The sequence below is a fragment of the Microtus pennsylvanicus genome, chromosome 1, assembly GCF_037038515.1.
Source record: "Microtus pennsylvanicus isolate mMicPen1 chromosome 1, mMicPen1.hap1, whole genome shotgun sequence".
Classification (NCBI taxonomy): domain Eukaryota; kingdom Metazoa; phylum Chordata; class Mammalia; order Rodentia; family Cricetidae; genus Microtus; species Microtus pennsylvanicus.
In genome coordinates this window covers 114,534,771-114,560,390 of record NC_134579.1, presented here as the reverse complement: position 1 = coordinate 114,560,390, position 25,620 = coordinate 114,534,771, and the positions used below count along the sequence as shown (strand labels likewise).

Here is a 25,620-nt window from a genome sequence, read left to right as displayed (position 1 = left end):
TCCAAAACCACAGAGAAACCCCGTCTCGAAAAACCACAAAAAAAAAAAAATAAAATAAAATAGATACTGGCACACATGGATGGAGAAGCCAGTCTTTGAGAAGTTAATAGCTTTGTCTAAAATCTCAGCTAAGGAGTGTATATATATATATATATATATATATATATATATATATATATATATATATATATATAGTACCGAGGGTGTAGCCATGGCTAGAGATAATACTGTTATCAGTAAGCCCCGTGTTACCTCACAGCGCTGGGATGGGGGAAGGGACAGACAACAGATTTCCAATCTAACTCTTAACTCTAAGGTTTCCTTTTTCAGCCCTTTAAGAGTCCACATAGCAAATGAGAACTTGAGATCAATAGCTTATGCAGAAAGGATCTTCTAGGGCCAGCTTAAGTCAGGGTTTGCTTTTGGTTGAGTTGAGAACTGTCAGTTCACCTTACTTTACATTGAATGACGTATTGTAAATCATCTGGGTATGATGTGAAATGCACAGGATTATGTGCACAAGGTATTTAATACTATACTATGCACGTGACTTAAGCATTAAGCATGTGTGGATTTTCCCATCTGTGGGACAGGGGTCTTGGAGCCAGTCCATGGTGAACACCAGGGATGACTGCTTACTTTGGTTTCTTTTTTTGGGGGGGCGGGCAGAGGGTAAACATTTCTTCTGGAAGCTGCATATTTTAACTGGCATGCCATGTCCATAACATACTGCTAATGGATAAAGTGCTAAAGGCTCACAGCAGAATAGAATGAGATCTCCTTATTCTTGTCTTCACAGTAGCAAAGAATGTAATTTGAGGCACCATGGTATCTTCCACAAACATCAGGGTCCTCACTTTCTGGTCTACCAGTTCAGATTGACCATAGCAAGTATATTCACAAGGCTATGGTCCTTGCATTACTTTTAACAGCTGTGGATCACCTGTTTACAGCATATGGTTTACACTGGCTTCATCTAAAGCTTCTCAAACTATAGAGGACTGTTGAAATGGCTCAGTAGGTAAAGGCACTTGGCATGACCCTCATGACCAGAGTTCAAGTTTCTTGGTGAAAGGAGAGAATCTACTTCCTCCACATGTGAGCCAGGGTGCATGCATATCATATATATAAATAAATGTAACAACAAAAATCTAGAGACTGGGATATAATCTTCTTTGATGGTTCAGTACTCCTTGGGGGATGCTGACTGTGACCTGTGTACTAGTCTGGAACTATATCATGTTGCTCTGCTATGTACATGTGGTGTGAAGTCAGATTCTTAGCAAGAACTGTTTGGGGGGGAGGGGGATAACTATGAAAGCAGTTCTTAGAGGGAAAGATGTATAGACAGAAGTTTCTGTCCTGCCCTGTCCTGTAACCATTCAGTCCCAAAGAAACACACAGAGGCTTATACTAATTATAAACTGCTTGGCCTATTAGCTCAGGCCTATTATTAACTAGCTCTTACAACTTAAATTAACCCTAATTTTTGTCTATGTTTAACCATATGGCTTGGTACCTTTTTAAAAAAAAAAGATTTATTTATTAAGCATACAATGTACTGCTGGCAAGGAAGGCACCAGATCTCATTACAGATGGTTGTGAGCAACCATGTGGTTGCTGGGAATTGAACTCGGGATCTCTGGAAGAGCAACCAGTGCTCTTACCCTCTGAGCCATCTCTCCAGCCCTGGCTTGGTACCTTTTTTCAGTAAGACATCCTCATCTTGCGTCCTCTGTGAATGGCTTTCCTCTTCCCATAATTCTCCTAGTCTGGTTGCTCCATCGCCCAGCTATACTTCTTGCCTGGCTATTGACCAATCAGTATTTTATTAACCAATATGTGTGACAAATCTGTTTCAAGAAGAACTCTGAATCTAATCTTGTTTAACTTTTTTTCTGACCATATCAACTTGTAACCAACACTCTAATTTATTTATTATGGATACAATATTCTGCCTGTGTATATGTCTGCAGGCCAGAAGAGGGCACCAGACCTTATTACAGATGGTTGTGAGGGAATTGAACTCAGGACCTTTGGAAGAGCAACCAGTGCTCTTAACCACTGAACCATCTCTCCAGCCCGTAACCAACACTCTTAAAAAAAGAGACAAACATCCAAATAATTTATTTTTTGGAAACATGGGCAGTTTTCTATGCTACTTTCTGCTGATTGGGGGCACTGATAATCTTATAGGAGCCCAAAGAAAATTTAGGATTATAGTCAAATTCTGACTGGAGTATTCTGTGAGGCTGGATCACCTTGACCAGTCACGTTATAGCTGTTCTGGATGTAGAACTCAGAGGAAATTGCAACAAAGGTGTTCTGAGACACTGGATCATCTGAGCTATCTGTTCCTATCAGATTTTTCAGGGGTTCTTCTATAATCAAACCTGATTTTTTCTTAACTCAGAATGAATGCACACCCCTCATTTCCTATGGAAATAAAATCAAAATCTCTTCACCAAAGTAATCTTTTGACTTAAATTTTGAAGTCAAGGCATTTTCAAAATATTTAGGTTGGATTAACCCAGCAGCATTTATAATCAAATGTCTTTAGCAGCTGTTGCTCCTTAGCAATGAAACAATTCAAAGACAACACGATAACATACAGCATCCAGATTCTCTGCATATTTTCCATCTTTTTAAAAATATTTTTATGAGCTGGGCAGTGGTGGTGCACGCCTTTAATCCCAGCACTCAGGAGGCAGAGGCAGAGACCAGCCTGGTCTACAAGAGCTAGTTCCAGGACAGGCTCCAAAGCCACAGAGAAACCCTGTCTCGAAAAACCAAAAATAAATAAATAAATTTATGGTTCATTTAACTTTTATTTTATGTGCATTGGTGTGAAGTGTCAGATCCCCTGGATCTGGATCTTCAGAGAGTTTTGAGCTGCCATGTGGGAATTGAACCCAGGTCCTCTGGAAGAGCCATCTTTCCAGCCCCATATTTTCCATCTTTACGTTGCATTTTTTATTTTTTGATTTTTGGTTTTTCAAGACAGTTTCTCTGTGTACCCCTGGATGTCCCCTAGAACTCAAGTCTGTAGATCAGGCTGGCCTCAAACTCAGGTCTGCCTGCCTCTGCCTCCCAAGTGCTGGGATTAAAGGTGTGTGCCACCACACCCAGCTACTCTATTTGTCTTTAAGGACTTTATCCTTTTTCTTTTCCAAGCCTATGTATGTTTTTAAACACACTGTAAACCATTTAGAGGTTTGTGTGTGTGTGTTTTTAACCCATCTGAATCTCTTTATAGCTCTTTTTCTGAGCACACGAGTCTTTAATCTGGTAAACAGCATGGCTAGGATTAAAGCTGTGGTGGTGGTTTACTCTGCCACATTCCTTAGCTTTCTGATACAGTCTAGCGTCATGGCAGAGGTTTTGGCAGGAGCCATGTCCATGCCACCATTAAGCAGCATGCTCCTGACTGCACATAAACACCATTTAAGTGTGTGGTGGCAGGACCTTTCAAAAGAGCTGTAAAGTTTTTGCCACTAACACTGAATCTGGAAGCCGCTCTTAAAGGAGCTGCGCCTCTGCTTGTCTCTAGCAGAGCCCATCCATGAAAATGCAGCTACCAAGAAGCCATGCTTAACTGTACTTTTGTGTCTAAAATCCCTTCCCAAGCTCTCTTAGGTTTTATGTGGATATAGTTGCGGAATGTTGAGCGCCATTTTTTGATAGAAGTTTCTGTCCCACCTGTCCCACAGCGATTTTAGTCCCAAAGAAACTGACGGAGGCTTATATTAATTATAAACTGTTTGGCCTGTTAGCTCAGGCTTATTAAGTAGTTCTACAACTTAAATTAGTCCACAATTCTTATCTATGTTTAGCTATGTGACTTGGTACCTTTTCTCATTCTCATTTTGTTTCCTGTGTCTGGCTGTTGACTCTCTACCGTTCCTGTTTCCAGAATTCTACTCTACTGGCCGGCCAATCAACATTTTATTAAACCAATGAGTGGCAAACCTTTACAGGGTACAAAAGCATGGAAGATGGCTTTTTCGTTCTTCCTTTCTCTTCCCTCCGTTTTTTGGTTTGTTTAAAGACAGGATTTCTCTGTGTAGCTCTGGCCTTCCTGGAACTCACTTTGGAGTCCTGGGATTAAAGGCATTACCACCTTAAGAAGATGGCTTTTCTAAACATCAGGATGCAGCTGTTTTACTTGGAGGTTCAAAGAACTAAAATTACCACAGAAATGGCCTTTAAATTTATGTAACATACCTTCAAGGCCAGTGAAGACAAACTACCTTTTTACAAGTAAACAACAATGTTAACAAGTCTTAATTCTGTGTTGTTCCCCTGAGTTAAACGTAGAAGCCAGTGTTGCTAGAATTTGAGTCACAAAAAAGGTGTTTGGATTTAAATAAGAGGCAGATGTTTTAGATGAGTTCTTTTAAAACCAGGGCATTGACAGGAAGGGCTTGTAGTGCCAAGGTCTTTTATTTTACCCATCTTTTCATTTCTATACATTAACATCAAGTCAGAACTGACTCCAAATTCTAATGTTTTAGTTTTCTAGCCCCTAGGCCCAAGGTCATTGCACAGAATGCAACCTTTTTCCAGGAAGGTTGGGGGTGGGGAATGTTACTGCCCTCTACATCTGGATAACTTCCAGGAAAGAATGTTAAATAGCTTTGGAACTGTTTGGGAAGGATTAGGAGGTGTGATCTTATTGGAGGAGATTAACAAAAGATTCATTCCCAGTTGCCTCTGCCTCCCACTTGTGGATTGATCAAGATAAGAGCTCTCAGCTGCTGCCTTAGCCGCTTACCTCTATCTCTCTCCCTCTATGGCCCATCACCATAAATTCTAACCCTCTGACCATAAGCTCAATTCAGCCTCTCTTGTCAATTGCCTTGGTCACAGTATTTTATCACAGCAATAGAAGAGTAAGAGTAATAGAAGAGTAAGTGGCCATGCATGGAAATTACTTTTTGTACAGGTGTGGTAGGAGACATGCAGCACAGTTGTTTCCCCATTACCTTTATTGGTCAGAAACAAATGTCGTGTCTTGGGGTTGTTGCATTTCTCAGATGACAGATAAATTCGTTTGGGATCTATTTACCCTGGCCATTCAAAGTAGATTTTTTTTAGCCCTCTCATAAAAACAAACTCTCAAACACCAAGAGTGGATTTTTTTTTAAACAATTGTTTATTATACAAATCCAACAAAGGTAAAACTGCATCAGGGAAAGTCTAGGAAACACCACCATACAACAATGGCACTTACGGATGCAGAATTGACAACTAGAAAATAACCTGGTTACCAACTTCAGTGAGAACTGAACACTTCAAAGGAAAGGAAGGCTATGGGCACATTTATTCTACTTGATTCCTGGTATAAATGAGACCTATGGAGATAGAATACAAGAGCTCATGCTTGGAGCAAAACCCTCCTGAGTGTAAAGGCTGAAATCTGAATTGTAAAATTTTTAGGAAAAGGTAAACTCTCTATTGAAACTTGGCAAAGTGTTTTACCTGGACTATACACTTATCCACAACATGCTTGTGTAACTTCTTGACATACAAAATAGGCTCTCAACATCCAGTTAAACATGCTTTTAAGTGGAAGGTCGTAGCCCTGTCACACCTGGGCACATCTGTAGATGGGCTCTTTATGTTGATGAAGTACAGGTTAAGTTCTCCCTACCTGAAGGAAAGTTGGCAATCTAAACAATAAAAACACTGGTATGCATTCAAATCTTACATAAATAATTTTTAAACAATTTATACAAAAATAGTTCTGCATAATGTAAGATGTAACAAAACCAACTAAACAAAACGTGTCAAGATGTCTGTGGATGGTGTGTGTGGTCCACTTTATGTTGACACCAGAAGCCTTGGCATTTCAAGGAACAGGGTGCCCCAAACAAAGCTATCAACAAAAGCACTAAGCTCAGGCTTCTAAGAGAATTCTAAGAGAATTTCTCCAAAGCTCATCTTCCTTTCCAACTGGAATGTCTTCTAAAGGCCGCTTTAGAAATGGTCCAGAAAGCAGTGCAGTCACGGTGCAGAAAGAGCAGAGGCAAACATCTGGCTCACTCATCCCCCAAATGGGTAGTTGAACGGCTTCTCCCTTGGCAAGACTTGTGAAACAGAACTGTGTCCTGTGGTCTTTTGTTCGGAATTCCAAAGGGAATATAAGCCCACTTGTGTTTGTAGTCTTTTCCCCTCCCCGGCTGTATTTCCCCAACCCTCCATATTTACATGCTTGTCCTGGAACTAACTTAGTTTTTGAAGAAGTTTCTCTTCAACTTGCCCAAATTGAACACTCACAGACATTTCGGCTATGAACTGCTCACAGCCTTCCTTGGTTACTTGCTTGCAGTACCTCAGGTCAATATGACAAATATTTCCACAGCGTTTGAAGAAGGACAGGCACTGGTCAGTGACCTTATTGCAGTCTGCAGAAAAGAAGAATTATATAAACGGACAGAAGACATAGACCAAGGCCCTATATAAATTCAGGGATCCAGTAGTAGAGATAGAACACAGCCCGCTAACACAGTCAACTCCTTGATGTCCCCCAAATGGGGGTGATTTCACAGACAATTACAAAGCTTAAAAATGTATGCTTAAAAAGTCTCTCAGAGCCGGGCGGTGGTGGCGCACGCCTGTAATCCCAGCACTCGGGAGGCAGAGGCAGGCGGATCTCTGTGAGTTCGAGACCAGCCTGGTCTACAAGAGCTAGTTCCAGGACAGGCTCCAAAGCCACAGAGAAACCCTGTCTCGAAAAAACCAAAAAAAAAAAAAAAAAGTCTCTCAGAGTGTTTTGCTAGGCATGTGAAGATATTAGGTTCTTTTTGGAACACTGCCCGCCCCACCCTGCTCCCCAAAATCAGAAACCACTTGGACCACAGGGCTGCCTCTTCCTGTATATAGTTACATATAAGACCAATGTATCTTAAAGGGTCACAATGTGTTGAGGCCTTTGTCTGATGGGAATACACCATTAGGTCTGCCTAAGTATTGTCCCCTTATCTGACTACACTGTTCAGATAAATATCCTACTTGATATGGCTGAATCAGTGAGGTCCCTCAGGTCATCTTGGGAGCAGTCTACTGACACCCCAGTAATGGGTGACATATCCTACAAGTAGTTTGTGGGGTCCCCCAGCCTAATATGGGAATATTTCCATGAAGCCTGTGCCAAAAACCAAGACTGAATGAAGACTTTTCCACACAAAAAAACAAAACAAAAAAAAATTCACCATATCCTGTAGACATCAGTGGTGCACTTAAAAAAATTATTCTTTTCTTTAACCCTACTTTATTTTAGAATTGAATCCATAGTAAACTGGCTTATGTGTTAATCAGTGTCCAAACGAGACCAAGCAAGATAAATGACTTCTGGGTGGATCGAATGGATGAGAAAAATGATTGCTAGCTTTCTGTCAGGGGTATTTATTTTGAAGCCTTTCCTTGGCCATCACTGTTAAGACTTTTGAATAAAACAGAGGGCCAGCTGATATCATGCACTGTCAAAGTGACAGTAATCAATGCAGGCACTGACCATTGTCAATCCTGCAAATAGGAATCTGATGCCAACCTAAAGCCCTGAACATAGATGCTCACTAATTCTTGGATGCACAATTCAAAAATATATGAGGATAACCCAATTTTACAAATGTAGTAGGAATCCAAGTTCTTTCACTAGGCAGTCACAAGAAGCTGAGTCATGTGCTGAGCCACCGACTTCTGAGGGTGGGATAGTTAGGCTGGAAGGGGCAGAACTGTGAGGACCCTAATAAAAAGATGCTTCCAAAGCATGAATCTTTCTAATATATTGCTGCTTGCTATTTTTCTATTACATAGCCCTGGCTGGTCTAGAACTGGCTTTGTAGACCAGGCTGGCCTCAAAAATCACAAGATCTGCTTTTGCCTACCAAGTACTGGTATTAAAGATGTGCACTCCCATACCTGGCTATGTTAATCTGCTTATATAAAAGCAAAGATGCAAAGGATGATGCACATTCACAATTATTTTAAAAAGTTATTCCCTTGCGGTTCAGAGTTTGATTCACTTTATAGAGGATAGAGGTTTTGCTGGTATAAAAGCACATTTTCCTTACTCTTACATTTGTTTTCTCGCTAGGTCATGAAGCCCCATAGTGAACAGGGTCTTTCTTTATGGTATTAATTTATCCTCATTACTTTCAATCAAAGCTGGATGGCTATAGGCTGTCAGGTATCATCTACCAGCAGCGTACTGCCTGTCTGTGGGAGGTACCAGACTGTAAAGAAGTGTAATGCACAAGAAGGATCAAGAGACTCACATAGAAAGACCCTTCCCTTCCAGTTTCCTAGATAGAGGAGTCTTTAACCTCCAGGTGCTCAGGTGCTGTTTAAATTAAGAGCTGAAAGTGATTCACCAAAAAAGGCCAATGCTGCCTGCTCAAAAGTCAATTTGGAAAAGGAGGCATCTGGAAATGCTAGTCACACTGGTGTAGAAAGAAAGGTAAGTGCCAAGACAAGCATGTGCACCTAATGGCCTCAAGTCACAGGTATGCCAGCTGGATAGCAAAGTCCTCTGGGTGAGAGCTGCTTTGAAGTGTCAAGAAGAGACGGGGCTGTCAGGCTCCACTATCTAGATGTGAAAGACTGTTTCAGGGGATCCCCCCTCCCCCAGAGTTGGTGACAGAAGTGAGACAGCAGTGCAGGAGCTTGAGGGCAATGAGATATGCTTCAGAGATAGAAATGAACATAACAGCTTTGTTAAAAGGAGAATTTTGTTGGAAGGGTCTATGTACATCCTCAAAAGGTTCCTAAGATGGTAGGGAAACAAGAGGGAGCCATTCTGTCCTGTACATTTACTCTGTAACCATTTCCATGCCATTGAACTCACCCAGAGACCATCACAATTGTTTTTTTTCATAGCAGGGAGACAAAGTACAATTATTACAGGGAATTTTTTTTTTACCAAAAAAGATTTAAATTTATCAAATTTATGACCTTAACCTGGAATTCACAGGAAACAAAAAATTGGATGGAGAACAAGCCAAATAATACCATGAACTTCATGTAATATAAGGAATAGAAGACTTTTTAGAAGCCAATGGTTGTAAGTTTCTCTTGTCTTCTAAAAGCAACTGTGGAATTCTGTGTTTGTGGTCTTGGGATAGAATCCATCCAGGCAGGGCCTTGTTATGTGATAAGCAGGTGATTTATCACTGTGCTCCATTCCTGATTCCTTATCAAGGATTACTGATAACAGGAAAGGGGCTAGTCAACATGGGGCCTCTTATGTAGCAGTGAAAAATGAAAAAATTACAGAATTGTGGTTTTTTCCCCCCAATAACCTCTGCATCTTAGGGGAACATCTGAGGGGCCAATTAGAGTAACGGGCTCTTGGAAAGAGGGAGAGGTTATATTTAGAAACATCATTTTTGTCAGTTTTCTCATCTGCAGTCTCACTGAAGAGTAAAAGAGCACTGGGGGGGGGGGGGGGTGCTGGAGAGATGGTTCAGAGCACTGACTGCTCTTCCAGAGGACCTGAGTTCAATTCCCTGGAAACCACATTATGGCTCACAACCATCTATGCTGCCCTCTTCTGGCGAGCAAGCAACATTGTACACATAATAAATAAATGTCTTTTAAAAAAAAGTACTCTGGTTCTTTTCAATCCTTAATTTAGGTGTGACAGCACTATTACAGTAATGTAAATATGATTCTTTTTTTGTTGTTGTTGGTGGTGTTTTTTTTTATTTTTTTGAGACAGGGTTTCTCTGTGGTTTTGGAGCCTATCCTGGAACTAGCTCTTGTAGACCAGGCTGGTCTTGGACTCAGAGATCCGCCTGCCTCTGCTTCCCAAGTGCTGGGATTAAAGGTGTGCGCCACCACAGCCCGGCTGTAAATAGGATTCTCATCCTAGGGAAACATCTACGAGGTCTCACTGTTATAAATGACTAATACAAACAGGTATGTTCACCATACTGTTTGCTATTCTTTTATATATCTGAAATGTTTACATTATAAAATGGGGGCTGTGGTGATGGCTCAGTGGTTAAGAGGACCAAGGTTAAGTTCCAAGAACACACAGCCATCTAAAACACCACTTTCAAAGGATTTTTTTTTTGACTTCTTCAGGCATTAGGCGCACACACGATGCACATAACATACATGTATGCAACAAATAAACCAGACAGAATTCAAAATATGAAATTGGAAGAGAAACCCTACTCACAATAAATTAAAGATGGTTTTACTTGGCTATTTTTTTTTAAACAGAAAAGAATAAAAAAGGTTAACAGAAAAAAATGGTGCAGTTTTTAATAAACATGAAGTTGATTTTAAAAAAGTAAAATTCAGAAAGTGAAGTATTTAAAGGGTCCAACTATCAAAATAATAAAACAAAAAACCCTTTTTTATTTAAAATATTTTAGGAAAGTTAGAAAAACATTTGGGTGAGAAAAACAATTCTAATTTGGGTAGTATGGTGGTGGCTCACACCTTTAATCCCAGTACTTGGGAGGCACAGGCAGGCGGATCTCTATGAGTTCAAAGTCTTCAGAGCTAGTTCCAGGACACGCTCCAAAGCTACACAGAAAAACCCTGTCTTGAAAATCCAAAAGAGAAAATAAATTCACAAAACCCAGTTCCATTTCTAAAATAATAGCACCTAAAAGGAGGAGTAAGACTTGTCCATTGAAAATGATTAAAAAAAAACCTACCAAAATAAATTTAAAAAGTTATAAACAACTTAAAATATTAGGATATTACCACTGTCAATGAGGTGAAATCCCAGTGGTTTTGCAAAAATTAGCAATGGACTCCAAGTAGTCTGAAAAGTTAGAAGATCCCAAATTATGATACCGACCAAGATTCAACCAAGAGAATAGGATCAGGGCAAAAAATTCTGTTAAGTGGTTAAGTTAATCTCACATAATAACAATTTTATATTAATATACAACATGTAAAATATATAATTATCACATAATTATAAGTCATGTAACAGAATTATAATTATTATTTTATTGGAGACATGGTCTCTCTACAAAGCCCTGGCTATCCTGAAACTATGTAGACCGCACAGCCTCAAATTCACAAGTGCTAGAATTAAAGGTGTGCACCACCACTTCTGGCTGGTTAAATTAGTTTAAACAATTTTAAAAAGTGTCTCTGTGTGTGGTGCACTTGTGAGAATCAGTTCTCTGGTCGCTAGCATATGGAACCTGAGGGATCAAATGAGTCCCCAGGCTTGCAGTATGTGCCATTTTGTGGGTCCTCAAATGATTTTTGACAAGGGCATCAAGTACATTTCAATGAGGAAATAGTCATTTCAACAAATGGTGCTGGGAAAATTATGTGCCTACATGCAAAAGAATGAAAATGACTCTACCACCATCATATAGCATATACAAAAACAGGAGAAAAAAAGTCTTCATGATGCTAGATTTAATAACTTTCCCCTGATGTCACACAGATACATACACACACAAATAATTGAAGTGTTGGAGGAGAGAAGGCTCAGCAATTAAGAGTGTGTATGTGTGTGTACTGTTCTTACATCGGCCCTGGTGACTCACCTCCACAGCTCAAGGGACCCAACGTTCTGTCTCTCTCTGTCTCTCTCTCTCTCACACACACACACAATTAGAGACAAAGACAACTTCTACAAAACTGGGAGGAAAGATCATTAATGGATAAAATACTAAATTTATTTTCACTTCCTACTTCTGGAAGTTGGAAGCCAGGGGAGAAAACCTTTCATTTTCTGAAACAACAGGGCTTACAAAATAGGGGTTTATATTCAACTAACAATCAACTAATAGTGAATACACACAAAATGTTTCATGTACTTCACCCAACAAGAGGCTGACAAGGACAGTATGGAACCCAGGAAGGAAGGCATCCAAAACAAAAACAAGATGGTGGTAGGTGAGGTCCCTAAATAGCAGCAGTGTAGTAGTAAAGTAAAGACAGCAAATTCAAATGGGAACAAGAATTCTGACAGAAGAGAAGGGAAAAGAAAAAAAAAAGAGGCCAGGGATGAAAGTACTGTCCTGTAGAAACAACTGGCTGTGTGACTAGTTAAGTTTGTAAGGGAATATTCAGTTTTGCTGTACAGTTTGCTTCAGAGCTAAACAAAACCAGAAAGACAATTATTAACTAGCAAAAGTCATGCAGAATAAGAAGTGTACTCACAATACATTATTTGGCTTAATTAGTGACCAAAATGTACAAGATCATAAGGTCAAACTTAAAACAAGTGGAGTCACAGTAACACGAGGATAGAACAGCAATGAATCCTTATGTTGTATCAGACATAATCTGAACAGAAATGGCAGCACATGCCCGCTATTTAGCAACATGTGGATATAAAACCTGGACAAGAGATCAGGTCTAGGGATTGCCCAAGGGGGTATGGACCAGAGAAAGGCCAGATCTGCCTGAGCACCTGATATATACGTCTAGGATGACAACTGGGTGCCATATCCTCCAGTCAGATGATCATGGGCATCATTTGGCACTTAATTTATCATGAATTCAGTTACACTAATAGGAGGTCAGTATGAAACAAGAAGAGATTAGGTATAGAGACAGGGCTTAACTTTTTGTTTTGTGATAGGTTCTCATGTGCCCCGGAATGGCCTTGAACATGCAGTGTAGTAAAGCAATGAAATTTAGATCATTACTGTCTCCATCTTCTGGGTATTTTGGGCTATGATACATTCTCAAGAAAGAGAGAAATGTGTACTGAGATAAAAAGATGATCTCAGTGTGTTATTATAGAAAATTAAAACGTAGCAGGATCTACACATACACTCCCACACATTCCTGAACTGCACTGCACATCCGTTACAACCAGAACATAGGAAAGATTTATTATAAGTGCTTAGAACCAGATGCCAGCAGCTCTACAAACCTTAAATCTCAAGGCTCACTCACATCAGCACCGTTCTTTCCCTGTTAGTGGCACAGTTCCTGCTACCAAACCTTCACAGCAAGGAGGAATTACCTTCTGAGCAGCCTAGGCACAGAATGATCCCACACTGTCTAAACTTCCCACCCCAGCTGGTGTGGATATGGATATAAAGACAGGTAAAACAATGGAATGGGAGTCCTAACAGAACATAATGCAGCTGTGTCAAAATGCATTTTAGTGAGGTGAGGGTATCCATTTCTTGAGGAAGAGTGACTTTCTCTGTTTTACTTATGGGTTTTTGTTGTTGTTGTTGTTTTTTTTTTTTTTTGTCTTTTGTCTCACAGACTATTTTAGGCAACCAGAAAATACTGTTAACTGAATTAAGAACAAGTAGCTTTGCCACTGTCCACCTTACTGTAAGTGAACCAAGGTCCAAATCTTTCAGGACCAACTCTAGCCAAAGAACAATGGAAGGAATGAGAATTCTGCAGTATTTGACAAACATAAACAGTGAACTATCTGTAGAGATTTCACTTCTAACGGGCTCCTTAATAGGAAGCTCATAAGGGGCACATACAAGACATGGCAACACAGACGGAAATAACAGTCTATGCTAGTCCATTAGCGAACCCTGCATTTAGTGGCTACTGCTCACACTCTGGCTGCAGGCATGAGATTTTCTCTTAGAATCCAGATGTCTTTAGACAGTAGATCAGGAACCACCGTTAGATACTATCACTGAGTTAGCTCTATTTTTTGATAGAAATTATTTCAATTTTAATAATAACTTCTTTAGACTTGGTGGTCTCATTCACTTATATTTCCAAGTACTGTGACTAGACGGCATTAGATTTGTTTGGTTTTTCAGACAGGGTTTCTCTGTTTAGCCTGCCTGTCCTGGAACTCGTCTGTACACCAGGCTTGGCCTCGAAGTCGCAGAGATCCACCTGCCTTTGTCTCCTGAGTGCTGGAATTAAAGGTGTGGACCACCAACGCCTAGCTGTCCCACAGATGCCAGGACTTCCCATAGGTATAGGGTAGGGCCCACCTCACCTGATAGGTTGATCTCTGTCAGAGAGTCTCGGGTGGTAGTGCCAACTGCAGTGAGCAGGTTGATGGAATGGTCAGTGACGTGGTTACAGTAACTGAGGTGGAGCTTGGAGAGCAGGGGCATATGGCGGATAATGAGCCGCAGGGAGGCATCTGTGATGTCCAGGCCAGCGAGGCGCAGTTCTACAATGTTCCGGAGCTTGCTCCGATTGTCCATCTGACCTGTTGGGGCAGATAGGAGAGAGGCAATCCATCACTCTGAACAGGAAATCAAGTTCAAGTTCTGCTACTAATACTCTAAAATAGCAAGTGCTGTTACACCACTTGCTGGGTAGGTGTAACCTTTCATTTCATACTCATGACGCGTATCCTACCCCAAACCAGAATTTCAGCATTAAAAATCAGAATTTGTATTTCTAGAATCTCTGGAAAAATCAGAATAAACGTGGTTGTAGGATCTGTCTTCAAGCTATAGTTGGTGAAAATATTTTTCATTCTAGCTCACTACCCTTGTCTGTGGTTATCCCACCTCATATTTATATCATTTAAGCTTTGGTGTGTGAGAGAGAAACAGAAAGAGAGACAGAGAGAGAGACTCAGGCATCTGGCCTAGGAACATATTATTCTTTGGAGTTCTCACTCAACCACCCTAATCATGATGCCTCAGAAGAGAAGGTTAAAACCACTGAAGATTAAGTTAACAAAGAAACAGACTGGAGACCGTATAAGCAGAGGAGAATTTGCCTTTCCTTAAAATCCTCATACCCAAAGCACACAAAGAACTCTAACCTATGTCTTCCAGCAAAGAACAAAGCTGATGATGCATAAACCACATGGAAGGAGGGGGCTGAGAGAGGGTAATGTATTCAAAACCAGAACAGGGTATCTTGGCCACGCCATCTCCATGAGACAGACTGCTAGGGTAGCCTGACAACTCACCTGGCCTGTTGTCTGTGGGTGGGGACAGTAGATCCCGCATCTGGGCATCCTTTAGTCCTTCTACCCACTGGACATCCAGGGTCCGGAGCAATGGACAACTGGAGCTACAGAGGGCTGAGACAGCAATCCATGAGCAGCCCGACAGCACCAAGTCCCGGAGCCCTAGGATAAAGTGGGAATGAGTCAAGTGACACAATCCAACTATCATTACTGCACATTTGGAATACTTAACAAAAGCTTACCAGGCAACCGGTTGATGAGCCAACTCAGTTGCTTCTTGGAGATATTGGTCCAGCTGAGGTCAAGGGAGACAGGCTGTCGCCGGATGATGCCACTCAGCATCAGGGGCGTGATGGACTTGCAGTGGTTCAGGTCAATGCGGGTCCACAACCGCTTATCGCAGCACCTGAGAGCCAGGCCAGGCAAGGAACACATCATAGTTACTAGCTTACCTGGAGAACCCCTGCTTGGCTATAATAACTCTTCCCCATGTGCCATCTCAAGGAGGAAGTTCCTTTAAGATTCAGTCCTCTTCCACCTAATTAGCATCTACCGTGGCCATATGCTTACACAGAAGATGCCAGCAAGTACTCTTCATAAAATATTTCTGGACCTTACTACACCTTCTAATAACTCCTGTGGAGGCACTGGATCCTCTTATTCATGAGGGAGGGTCAGAAATGCAGCTAAAACTGATATGGAAAATATCAAGCTGGAATTAGTATTGGTCACTCATATTCAACTTCAGCTAAATCTAGACAAGGAATTCCATGCAGTCTTTAGTTTTTCATATAAGAAAAGCAAATGAGAGCCGGGCAGTGGTGGCGCACGCCTTTAATCCCAGCACTTGAGAGGCAGAGGCAGGCGAATCTCTGTGAGATAGAGGCCAGTTTGGTCTAGAAGAGCTAGTTCCAGGACAGGAACCAAAAGCTATGGAGAAACCCTGTCTCAAAAAATCCAAAAACAAAAACAAAACAAAAACAAACAAGCAAAAAAAGCAAATGGGTACCTCCCTTCCTGAGACTACACCTTTAACAGGAAACTAACTAATCTCTATAAGCAACTCAAGCAATATATGCTGCCATGGACTATCCTGAGCCACAACCTAAGCCCTACCTACACAGGGCTGTCCCTCACCAGCGGTTCCAGGTTCTGCAGACCCGCATGCAGACACACAGGTTTTGGTGGCTGAGGTAGCTGAAGACTGCCATCCACACCTCCCTGTGCATGACATGGGCTGCTCCATCGTCAAGGGGCAGCGAGTCAGGTGGAGGGCTGATGGGTGGCGGCCGGATCACATGACGCTCCATCTGGATGCACTTAGGTGGGGACGCAGAGGGTGGGGGCCGGGACGTAACACGAGGGGGGCTGCGCAGGCCAGGTCCCAGTGGGTGCCGTAGCTCCCGAGGGGTGCCGTTGAGCCCCTTGCTGAAGCGGTGGGGGCGCTCGCAGTGGCTTAGGGGCCTCTTTGGCTCCTCGTTCTCACTTTCGGGCTCTGACTTGATGGGCTGGTGGGTCTCGTGGGCCAAGGTACTCTCTGTTTTTTGGATCTCGTGGTTGAGCTCCTTGCTTAGCTCTTTGCTCAGCTCCTTGTTGGGAAGCCGCCGTTTCCGGCGCATCTTCACCTTTTTCTTCTCTTCTGGGCCTTCAGCCCCTTCAGTGCTGGGCCCAGCGGTGGGTGAGCTGGAACGTGACTGGTCACTCTCCCGGGCCTTAGGAGGTGCCTCAGGCAGATCGTCCTCTGGTTCCTGCTTGAAGCGCCGAAGGGGTTTGTTGGCCAGTGCCAACCGATCCTCAGCGTTCTTCCAGGACCGCCGCTGCAGGAGAGAGGGAAGGGTAAGGATGGGTGGCCTGTGATAACCCATCAAGTTTGGATAGCACCCACCCCCGACTTTTCAACCCAATCATGGGATACACAAGGGCCATTGGAGTGTTGCCTACAGCTCTGAAAGCTGAAAAGTGGGCTGCAGGTTCATGAGGGAGGGGGAAGATGGTACCTTTTTCCTGAAAAGCTTATCTTCTTTGCCAGGTTTTAGCTGCCATAAGGAAGAAAGGATACAGAGTTTGTTCCTTGCTCCTGGACTGGAGGAACATCATCCCCTTTACACCCCACCACACTGTGAGCCCGGTCTCTTCAGCAAGGGCTAGGACATCTTCCCCGCAAAGCCATGTCCTTCATATCTTACTAACAGACAGCATAGATAGTTCTGCCTGCTGACTTCCCAGAGAATAGTAGAAATGAAGAAGGACAGTAAACTGTTCCCACCCAGCTGACCTCCCACCTGAGACAGACCAGAGACAGCAGTTGCTAACAGCAGCTACTGCTAAGGAAGCCCAGGGCAGCTGGAGAGCAGGCAGGAGGCATCCCTAGCCAAGCCCTGCCAGGAGCTTCTCCAGATACCACCTTGTGGCTACTAAAGGCAAGGCCCATTAGCAGAGCAGAGTCACCAGGATCTTCCCAGCTGCAGCTTCCCCAACCAACAGAGGCTTCTCAACCTCACAGAGCTGGCCCACTGCCGATTTGAGCCCAGGCCACAGGAGCATCTGTAGCAATGGACCAGGGGTTCTGAGGGGTGGAGAGGAGAACAGCCTGGACTTGCAAGTCCCCAGGGCCTCGGGAGGGCGGGGCGTGGGAGCACCTGCTGCTGGAAGTAAGTGAGACTGGATCTCCACCAAGGGCTGAGACTGCTGCCTAGAGGGGGCCTCGGCGAGAGGTGAGAGGAAGAACCGGGGGACGTTTGAAGCGTCGAGGCCTAAAGGGGGTGGGAAGAGGAGTGACTTTGCTTGTTTCTTTCTTTTGGGCCAGGCTCTCAGGATTTGGGTGACCTGCTCAGGGCAGCTCTTAAGAGGCCAGGATCCCGAGTTCTACCCATTAACCTTCCCTGGTCCCCCGCCTCCACCCCATACTTAAGAATAGCCACACCACCCTTCTGCTGCTGCCCAGGGCTTCCCAGTTCGTACTCGCTTGCGTCCACTCAGCTCTTGGGGCTTCTCATATTTCCGTTTCCTCCTTAGGTGTACATCATCAGACTTTCGGCGTAGGATGCTATCTGCAGGCACCTTTTTAGGGTGCTCATCTGACCTGCGTCGGGGAGCCTCTTCACACTCACTCCTCCGCTTGGCAGGCTCCTGCCCTTCCTTGTTGTCCCGGTTCATCTTCTGCTCCTTGAGCAAGGAGCCAGGCAGGTTGGAGGCATACTTAAAGCCAGGGCCACGCTTTTGCTTGTTGTAGGCCAAAAAGAGAGAAGAACAATCCAACTGTATATCTTTGAACTTGCTCTTCCTCTCGCAGCCCGCCGCGCCCCACCTGACTGACAACTGGGGACAAGCCTGGCAAGGCCCAGCCCGTCCCTTTCTGCCAACCCGACCCAACCAGGGACTTGGGAGTCCGCACTCACTTTCCCGGTCTTGCCAGCGTGGTTACACTTCGGACACTCCCAGCAATTGGGAAGCTCATCGTTGACCACACCCTCTGACTCCTTAATCTGAAAGGACAGGATAGGACTCAGTGGGCAGGGAACAGGGCCAAGAGGGTCCACAAGGATACAAGGTCTGCCTCAGAATTCATACCCCTCCCCCAAAGCTGTGTCCATCTTGTGTCCAGCCAAAAGAAAGGCTCTACCATGTGATTGTGTTATTTACTTTTGCTGAGCACAGGAGAAAAAGAGAAGCAGTAACTACCAGGTGGGTGTGATGAGGGAATAAGGGCCAAAAACAAAGGCCCTCATCCCTTACAGCCCACAGATATGGATGCATTCTGGGATAGAGACATGTACCACCATAGAGTGGTTTCTTCCTTTCCAAGGTGAAACCAGCCGCCTGAGCCAGGCAGGCACAAAGGTCACCCAGAAGGCAGTCCTGTCCTAGCATATCACAGGAACCGGTTCCTGTTGCAGAGGCACAGGTGAGAAACCACCTGGCCTCCTTGGCTCAGGCCCTTTTCTCTCAAAAGCCAGAAGTCAGGATCCTTAATTTCTATCTGCTGAGATACTTTGGATCCTGCTGGAGTTCTGAGGTACTGATTATTCTAAATAAACTGAATTTATTCACTTAGGATACTGCCTGAAACTCTTCCTGTCCTGGACTTATCACCTAACACAGAATGCCCTAGAAGTGAGGGTCCTCTAGGAATTCAGCATGACACCTGTATATCCTCACGACCTAAGCAGCAGTCTCTAGGGACTAGCTGCCACATCATAACCATTGGGCCCTAAAGCATGGGGAGAAGCAGGGGTGTTCAGGGCCCTTAGAGCTTACCTTAAGGCATCCAGGGTGGATGATCTCGTTGCAGATGGAGCACTCCATAAGCATGAGGTTAAACTTGCCTTCTTCCTCTTCCACTGTGTCCTCCTTCCCTGCCTCGCCACACACAAGGCACACGGCGGTGTGGGGCAGCACTGGCTGAGGACCCAAGAAACATTGAAGTCAGCAGGGAGTGAACACAGTCCCTAGTGGAGATTAGGCAAAAGTTCTCCTAGGCCTGTCATGAATCAGAAAGCTGATCCAAGCGAATTTATTTACCTGTTTACATATTATTAGTACCTCTATGTGCCAGGTAATCTACAAGAACTAAGAATATAACAATAAATAAGACAGATCAAAATCTCTTGCACCCTGATCTTATCTTTTGGTGGAAGCAGACAGACAACATGAAGAACATATTCTGTTTATATACACAAATTTAAGTGTCAGACAAGGCTTCCCACTTGGAAAAGATCAGAAAGAAGTATGTCCACAGAGGGGCTGAAGTTCATCTTACCATTGGTATCAGGGCATAATCCACATGCCTCTGTTTCCAAGATTTCAAAAGAGGAATGTGGGGTCATACCTATCTTGAATAAGGGCAAGACACGATTTACCTTCTGAAGTAAAGGTTCAAAAGCATGGGTGGGTGAAACTGTTGGGAGTCCTCTGGACTAGAGGCCAGATCCCGTCATCCAGGCAACCAGTCACTCAGGACCATATGCACACTGGAAGATCACCAATTCCGCTTCATGCCTTTGATTATTAACTTCATGAAAACCTCAACCCTTGAACACACATCCTTTTCACACAGGAAGTATGCACAAAGTACTTCCCCATGCTGAGGGATTGTTATTACAGGAAGCGTACATGTGACTAATGTGTGAGCTCAACTGACCACCAAGTTCTCCACAGAACATCATTTTGTTCATCCACCCACCCATCCACCCATCCACCCATCCACCCATCCACCCATCCATCCATCCATCCATCCATCCATCCATCCATCCATCCATCCATCCATCGTCAGGGTTTCACTATCTAGAGTTACCCTGCAGCCCAGGCTAACTGGAAACTCATGACCTACCTGCTTCATCCTCCCCTTCACTGGGATAACTGGTGTGAGCTACCATGTCTGGCTTAGAACATAATTTTTATTTTAAAAAGTAGAAAAACCATTAGCTGCTGTTACATTTTCTTGAAGACCTACATAATCCTGTCATTTACAAAAAGAAAACAAACTGTCAATTGGTACAAATGACAAAATTCAAGAATCTAAAAGCAAATGAGGTTTTCCTTCACCTTGTTCCATGGCCAAGAACAGGTTTTCTTATCAGAATGATGGCAACATTTACTATCAAATGTGATTCATTTGTGTATGTTCAGAGTATGCTGCAATCATTGGGAAACTAGGCCTCAATAAACAGTGTGTAATGTTACAACATAACTGCGGAGCGAGGGCAAGACAACTTTTAGTGTAACAGTATAAAAATCTGACTGATACTGTTTCAGATTCCATTTTGCAATTAACTTAAAGAAGCTGCCTAAGGGTAGTAGGGGCCCATGCCTTTAGTCCCAACACTTAGGAAGCAGAGGCAGGAAGTTTGCTGTGAGTTCGAGATCAGAGCTAATTCCAGGACTATACAAAGAAACCCTGTCTCAAAAAAACAATAAACAAACTAAACAATAAATAAAAGGTGCCACCTATGGGATTCTGAAGGCTTGAAGTTATGTTCCTCCCTTGATCAACTATCTGTTGGAGGCTGAATTTTCTTAATCCTCCACCCAAAAGAAAATATAACAGGTGGTATATAGAAGAAGCAGATATGAAAATAAAAGCCACAATGAGCCAGATACAAGAGATGTATAGAAACATGCAATAGTGTCATTCTTTCCCCTAATTATTTTTATTTTTTTTAAATATTTATTTATTATGTATACAATATTCTGTCTGTGTGTATGCCTGAAGGCCAGAAGAGGGCACCAGACCCCCTTACAGATGGTTGTGAGCCACCATGTGGTTGCTGGGAACTGAACTCAGCAGGACCTTTGGAAAAGCAGGCAATGCTCTTAACCTCTGAGCCATCTCTCCAGCCCCACATTAGCCATTTGTATATCTTCTTTCAAAACCTTTGCCCATCTTTAAGTTAATTTTTTTTTTTTGGTCTTTTCATGAGTTGTAGAAGTTCTTTATATATTCTGCATATTATTCCTCAAAATCAAATGCGAGTTCTTTTGTTGTTGTTGTTTGTTTTAGATTTATTTACTTTTGTCTTATATGCATGCCTCTTGCCAGCATGTATATACACCATATGCATGCATTGTGTAGTGTTTTACCTGTGTGTATGTGTGCACCAACCACTGTATATGCCTGATGAAAGAAGTATCAGGTCCCCTGGGACTGGAGTTACAGGCAGTTGTGAACCACCAAATAAACGTGCCAGGAACTGAACCTGTATCATACCTTTAATTAATCTTAGCACTCAGAAGATAGGCAGATCTTTTGAGTTCCAGGCCAGCCAGGTCTACGTAGAGTTCCAGGTCAGTCAGAACTAAATAGAGACACCCTTCTTAGGGGGTGTGGGGAGGAAGCCTTTGTGAAATAACAGAAGGTTGTGGAATGAGGAGATGTTGGCCGCCTTGGTATTTGGGAAAACAAAAACAAAAAACAGCTCACTGAAACTCAAGGAAATGTTGTGTTCCAGCATTATCTGAAACAGCAAAGGCTGGTTTTTGGAGGACAAGAAAAGGCAGAAAGGACCCTGATGAGGTGAACAAGGTTGGGGAAACTGCACAGGAAACTGTCAACCTTGGAGGGGGTTAGGGCATCATCTAAAACAAGGAGTTCAGCCATGTATGTCATCAGTAGAATAGGTGATGTCTTGGTGGAAACAGCCCATGGAAGCAAAAGGAAGGTCTGAGGGTAAAGACTGATTTTGAGGCACCAGAGGTGAAGCGACTTAGAGATTCTTGCATGGAGATGAGCTTGGGAAGCAACAATGTCTGTGTGAGAAGCCACGTAGACACAGGGAGCCTAAGGAGGTAGACTTTATACATCAAGAGAAGAAGGGCTGGAAAAGGGGGCAAGCATATGGATCACAGGCAGTTAAAGGGGAAGGGTTAGAGGAAGGCTAACCCTCAGAGGTTTGAGGCAGAAGGATTGACAAAAGTGTGATGCCAGCCTGTTCTGAATACAGCAGTTGCCAAATCAGTCTGGACTACAGAATGCAGTGTCTTTGGGGGGAAAATGTTTAGCTAATTTAAGGTATGATATACATCTAATATAATCCTGCATAAATCCAATATTACTCAACATTAACAAATTTCTGAGCCAGGTGTGGTAGCACACACCCATCCCAGCATGTAGGAGGCTGGTGCAAGAGGACTGTCAGAGTTTGATGCCAGTAGAGCTACAAAGCAACACATGGCACAATAAACAGACATACAAATTTTCTTTTCTTTTTTTTGAGGGGGGGAGTAGGGTCAAGACAGGGTTTCTCTGTGTAGCTTTGGAGCCTATCTTAGAACTCACTCTACAAACCAGGCTGTCCTCAACCTCAGAGATCCACCTGCCTCTCTGCTTCTTGGTGCTAGGTGTGTGCCACCATCACCTGGCTCAAACATACAAAACTTTTAAATTAAAACAATTCTGTCATGCATGAAAACTGTATCTTTGAGCATATTATGCTAAGTAAAATAAACTACTCATAAAATGACACTGTCCACGTTCACACACACATGCTATCTACAGTGGTGCAACTCTTAGAAACTGAAAATGTTGTGGTTTTTAGGAAGTGTGCTCATATGCCAGTATGAGTGTAGGGAAAAGGGGAAGGTGCCCAGGGCCTGGGAGTGGGAGCAGCAGCATTCAGGGAGAAAAAGCTCACTAACCTAATACCATGCTGGACTTAGGGACCAGTTCACCAGGGTTGAGGAATCTGGTTACTCCAGCTAAGCTAGCTTTTTAATGGGGCTGGAGGAAGACCACTGGGCCCCCAGGGAATGGGGCTCAGGGAAGGCAAATTCTTAGAGTGTGTGGTGGAGGGAACTAAAATTGAACTCTAGGACTGTGTCAGGTTGCCAAAGAAGTGTGAGGTGTATGAGAGGCTGGCCAAGTTCTCCATGGGCCCAGATCCCCCATGCCATGTCTCATTCCTCCTCCTCTAGGACAAAACTGACCTCCCATCCAAACTTCTAACAATAAAGAAAAAACAGGAAAGAAAGGACCAGAATCATATGAACTGTACCATAAACGCTGGCAACAGGATTCATGTCAAGACAGGCTCCCCAGACCTCTTTAATAAAGTACTCAGCCATTTCAAGAAGGGAAGAAGAGTTACAGACCACCAGTTGACAAACAGGAGCCTGACACATGGCAAGGATACCCTACCCCGGTACAACCAGGGTAGCTGAGAAGAGCATCACCTAAAACCCCTTATATCCCACAAGGAGCTCCTTTAGGGCAAGACAGACCAGCAAGCAGAGATGATGGAGGAGGGTCTTCTGTCTATGTATTACTTTTATTGGTTAATAAAGAGACTGCCTTGGCCTTTTAATAGGGCAGAAAATTAGGTGGGCGGAGTAGACAGAACAGAATGCTGGGAGGAAGAAGGCAGTGAGGCAGATGCCATGGAGCCAGCAGCCAGGTCAGACATGCTGAATCTTTCCCAGTAAGCCACCACCTTGTGGTGCTACACAGATTACTAAATATGGGTTAAAGCAAGATGAGAGAATTAGCCAATAAGAGGCTAAAACTAATGGGCCAAGCAGTGTTTAAAAGAATACAGTTTCCATGTTATTATTTCCGGGGCTAAGCTAGCCGTGTGGGAGCCTGGCGGAATGAAAAGCAAGTCTGCTTGCCTCGTCACTACACAGGGAAGCTCAGCATCCTGCGAGAAGAGCCCCTACCCATGCATCCCATGCACTCACCGCGATGCACTGCCGCATGATGCAGCTCTGCTTCATGCGCCCAGGGCCTCCAAATTTCTTCATGTCCTTGCAAAAATGACACTCTCCGCACTCCGTCCGCAGGCAGGCCTCGCACTTGCGGCATCGCGTCCGGCGCCTGCGAGCTCCTGCTGTTGTTCGGTTGGCAGCCAACTTCACCGCTGAGGCTGGGCCCAACTTGCCCTTAGGCCGACCCACCACCCGGTTCTGGTGGAGAATAGATAGAACAAATGAAATGGGAGGCTTCAGGAATAGTCAAGCACCTAGGAGAGAGCTTCAGGTTGAGCTGTATACCCAAGCAAGAGATGCTTAAGGTGGCAATCTTGGTACCGCAGAGATGGGATTCAGGACAACTAGGTTAAAGGAGAGCAAGTCAAGTTAAATTTTATGACAGGTAACTTTTTGAAAGGGGGAAACTTGGACATAGGCAGACATGTACAGTAGGAATACATATGGAGACACGGGGAAAGTGCCGCCTGACTGGCATCCAAAGACTACAGACCAACATCAGATGCCAGAAGCAAGGAAGGATCCTCAACTTGAACCTCTGGAGAAAATTTGATCTTGGACTTCTGTTCTCCAAAACTATGAAGCCTATAGTTTTAAGCCCTCTACTAGCACAGCTTTAGGGTAACGTAACTACCATAGAAAACATCTGAGCTGTGCTGGCAGCCACCCTGGCCTCAGACCTTTTAGACCCTGATGGCTGCTCTAACATCCTCCTGCCCACAGTTAAGTGACACTTCCTGAGAAAGGGGCACACTAGGCCACTGTCTGCTTCTGATACCTGTGCCAGAACACCAGAACATCAGAAACACATTACATAGGACCAATTCACTTTTGGGGGAAGCTCAGGGGCCCAGCACCCATGAGAGTGTTTATCTCAAGCTCTGAGACAAGGCACAGAAGAGCTGCTGACATCACAGGGAACCCATGCAACACTATATGGCCATTACATAGATTCCCTGCACCCAGACACGCAAAGAGAATTGGGCAGCACCCTGAAGAGGACCATATATTTCAGAGGCCCTTTTCTAACTGGGCTTAAGTATTCTTCCTTTCGACTGGGAAAAATAGATCAAATAAAAATAAAGCACCATTCAACAGCTATAGTTCTTGCCTCTAGTCCCCAACCCTAGAGCCTCCTGCAAATCTAGGATGCATGGTGGACCTGACAAGACAACTACTGGGAGAAGCCCTGTCTCAAGAAAAAAAAACAAAAAACAAACAAAAAAAAAAACGCACCCCCCTCCCCCAAAAAAACCAAAACAACAACAAAAAAAAAAAACATTAAAGACCTATGTAGAAAAGTTTGCTGGGCGGTGGTGGCACACACCTTTAATACCAGCACTTGGGGGCAGAGACAGGCAGATCTCTCCGAGTTCAAGGCCAGCCTGGTCCAGGGCAGGCCAGAGCTAGTTCCAGGACAGGCTCCAAAGCTACAGAGAAACCCTGTCTCCAAAGTGTGTGTGGGGGGGGGAGGGGATGACTACTGGGGCCCCTGTGCACCAAGGCTCTGAGACAGGAAGGACATCATGGAAGAGAGAGTACTGTCTAAAGCAGTGGTTCTAACC

General features: G+C 43.7%; 1 protein-coding gene across 18 annotated transcripts in view; it reads right to left on the bottom strand.

Moving 5' to 3' along the window:
• Positions 1-5,136: 5,136 nt before the first annotated feature.
• Positions 5,137-25,620, bottom strand: part of Kdm2b (lysine demethylase 2B) — a 128,326-nt gene continuing 107,842 nt past the window's right edge. For 6 of the 18 annotated variants that reach the window (XM_075979546.1, XM_075979539.1, XM_075979563.1 and 3 more), the window contains 11 exons: positions 24,029-24,253; positions 19,115-19,258; positions 18,256-18,342; positions 17,819-18,091; positions 17,497-17,610; positions 16,855-16,893; positions 15,995-16,674; positions 15,100-15,263; positions 14,858-15,019; positions 13,922-14,140; positions 5,137-6,407 (listed from right to left, as the gene is read on the bottom strand). In XM_075979546.1, coding sequence (XP_075835661.1) covers positions 6,226-6,407; positions 13,922-14,140; positions 14,858-15,019; positions 15,100-15,263; positions 15,995-16,674; positions 16,855-16,893; positions 17,497-17,610; positions 17,819-18,091; positions 18,256-18,342; positions 19,115-19,258; positions 24,029-24,253 — 2,289 coding nt within the window. In that variant the 3' untranslated portion in view covers positions 5,137-6,225. The remainder of the gene's footprint in view (positions 6,408-13,921; positions 14,141-14,857; positions 15,020-15,099; positions 15,264-15,994; positions 16,675-16,854; positions 16,894-17,496; positions 17,611-17,818; positions 18,092-18,255; positions 18,343-19,114; positions 19,259-24,028; positions 24,254-25,620) is intronic. The other 12 variants (XM_075979598.1, XM_075979590.1, XM_075979606.1 and 9 more) reach the window with 3 other exon arrangements.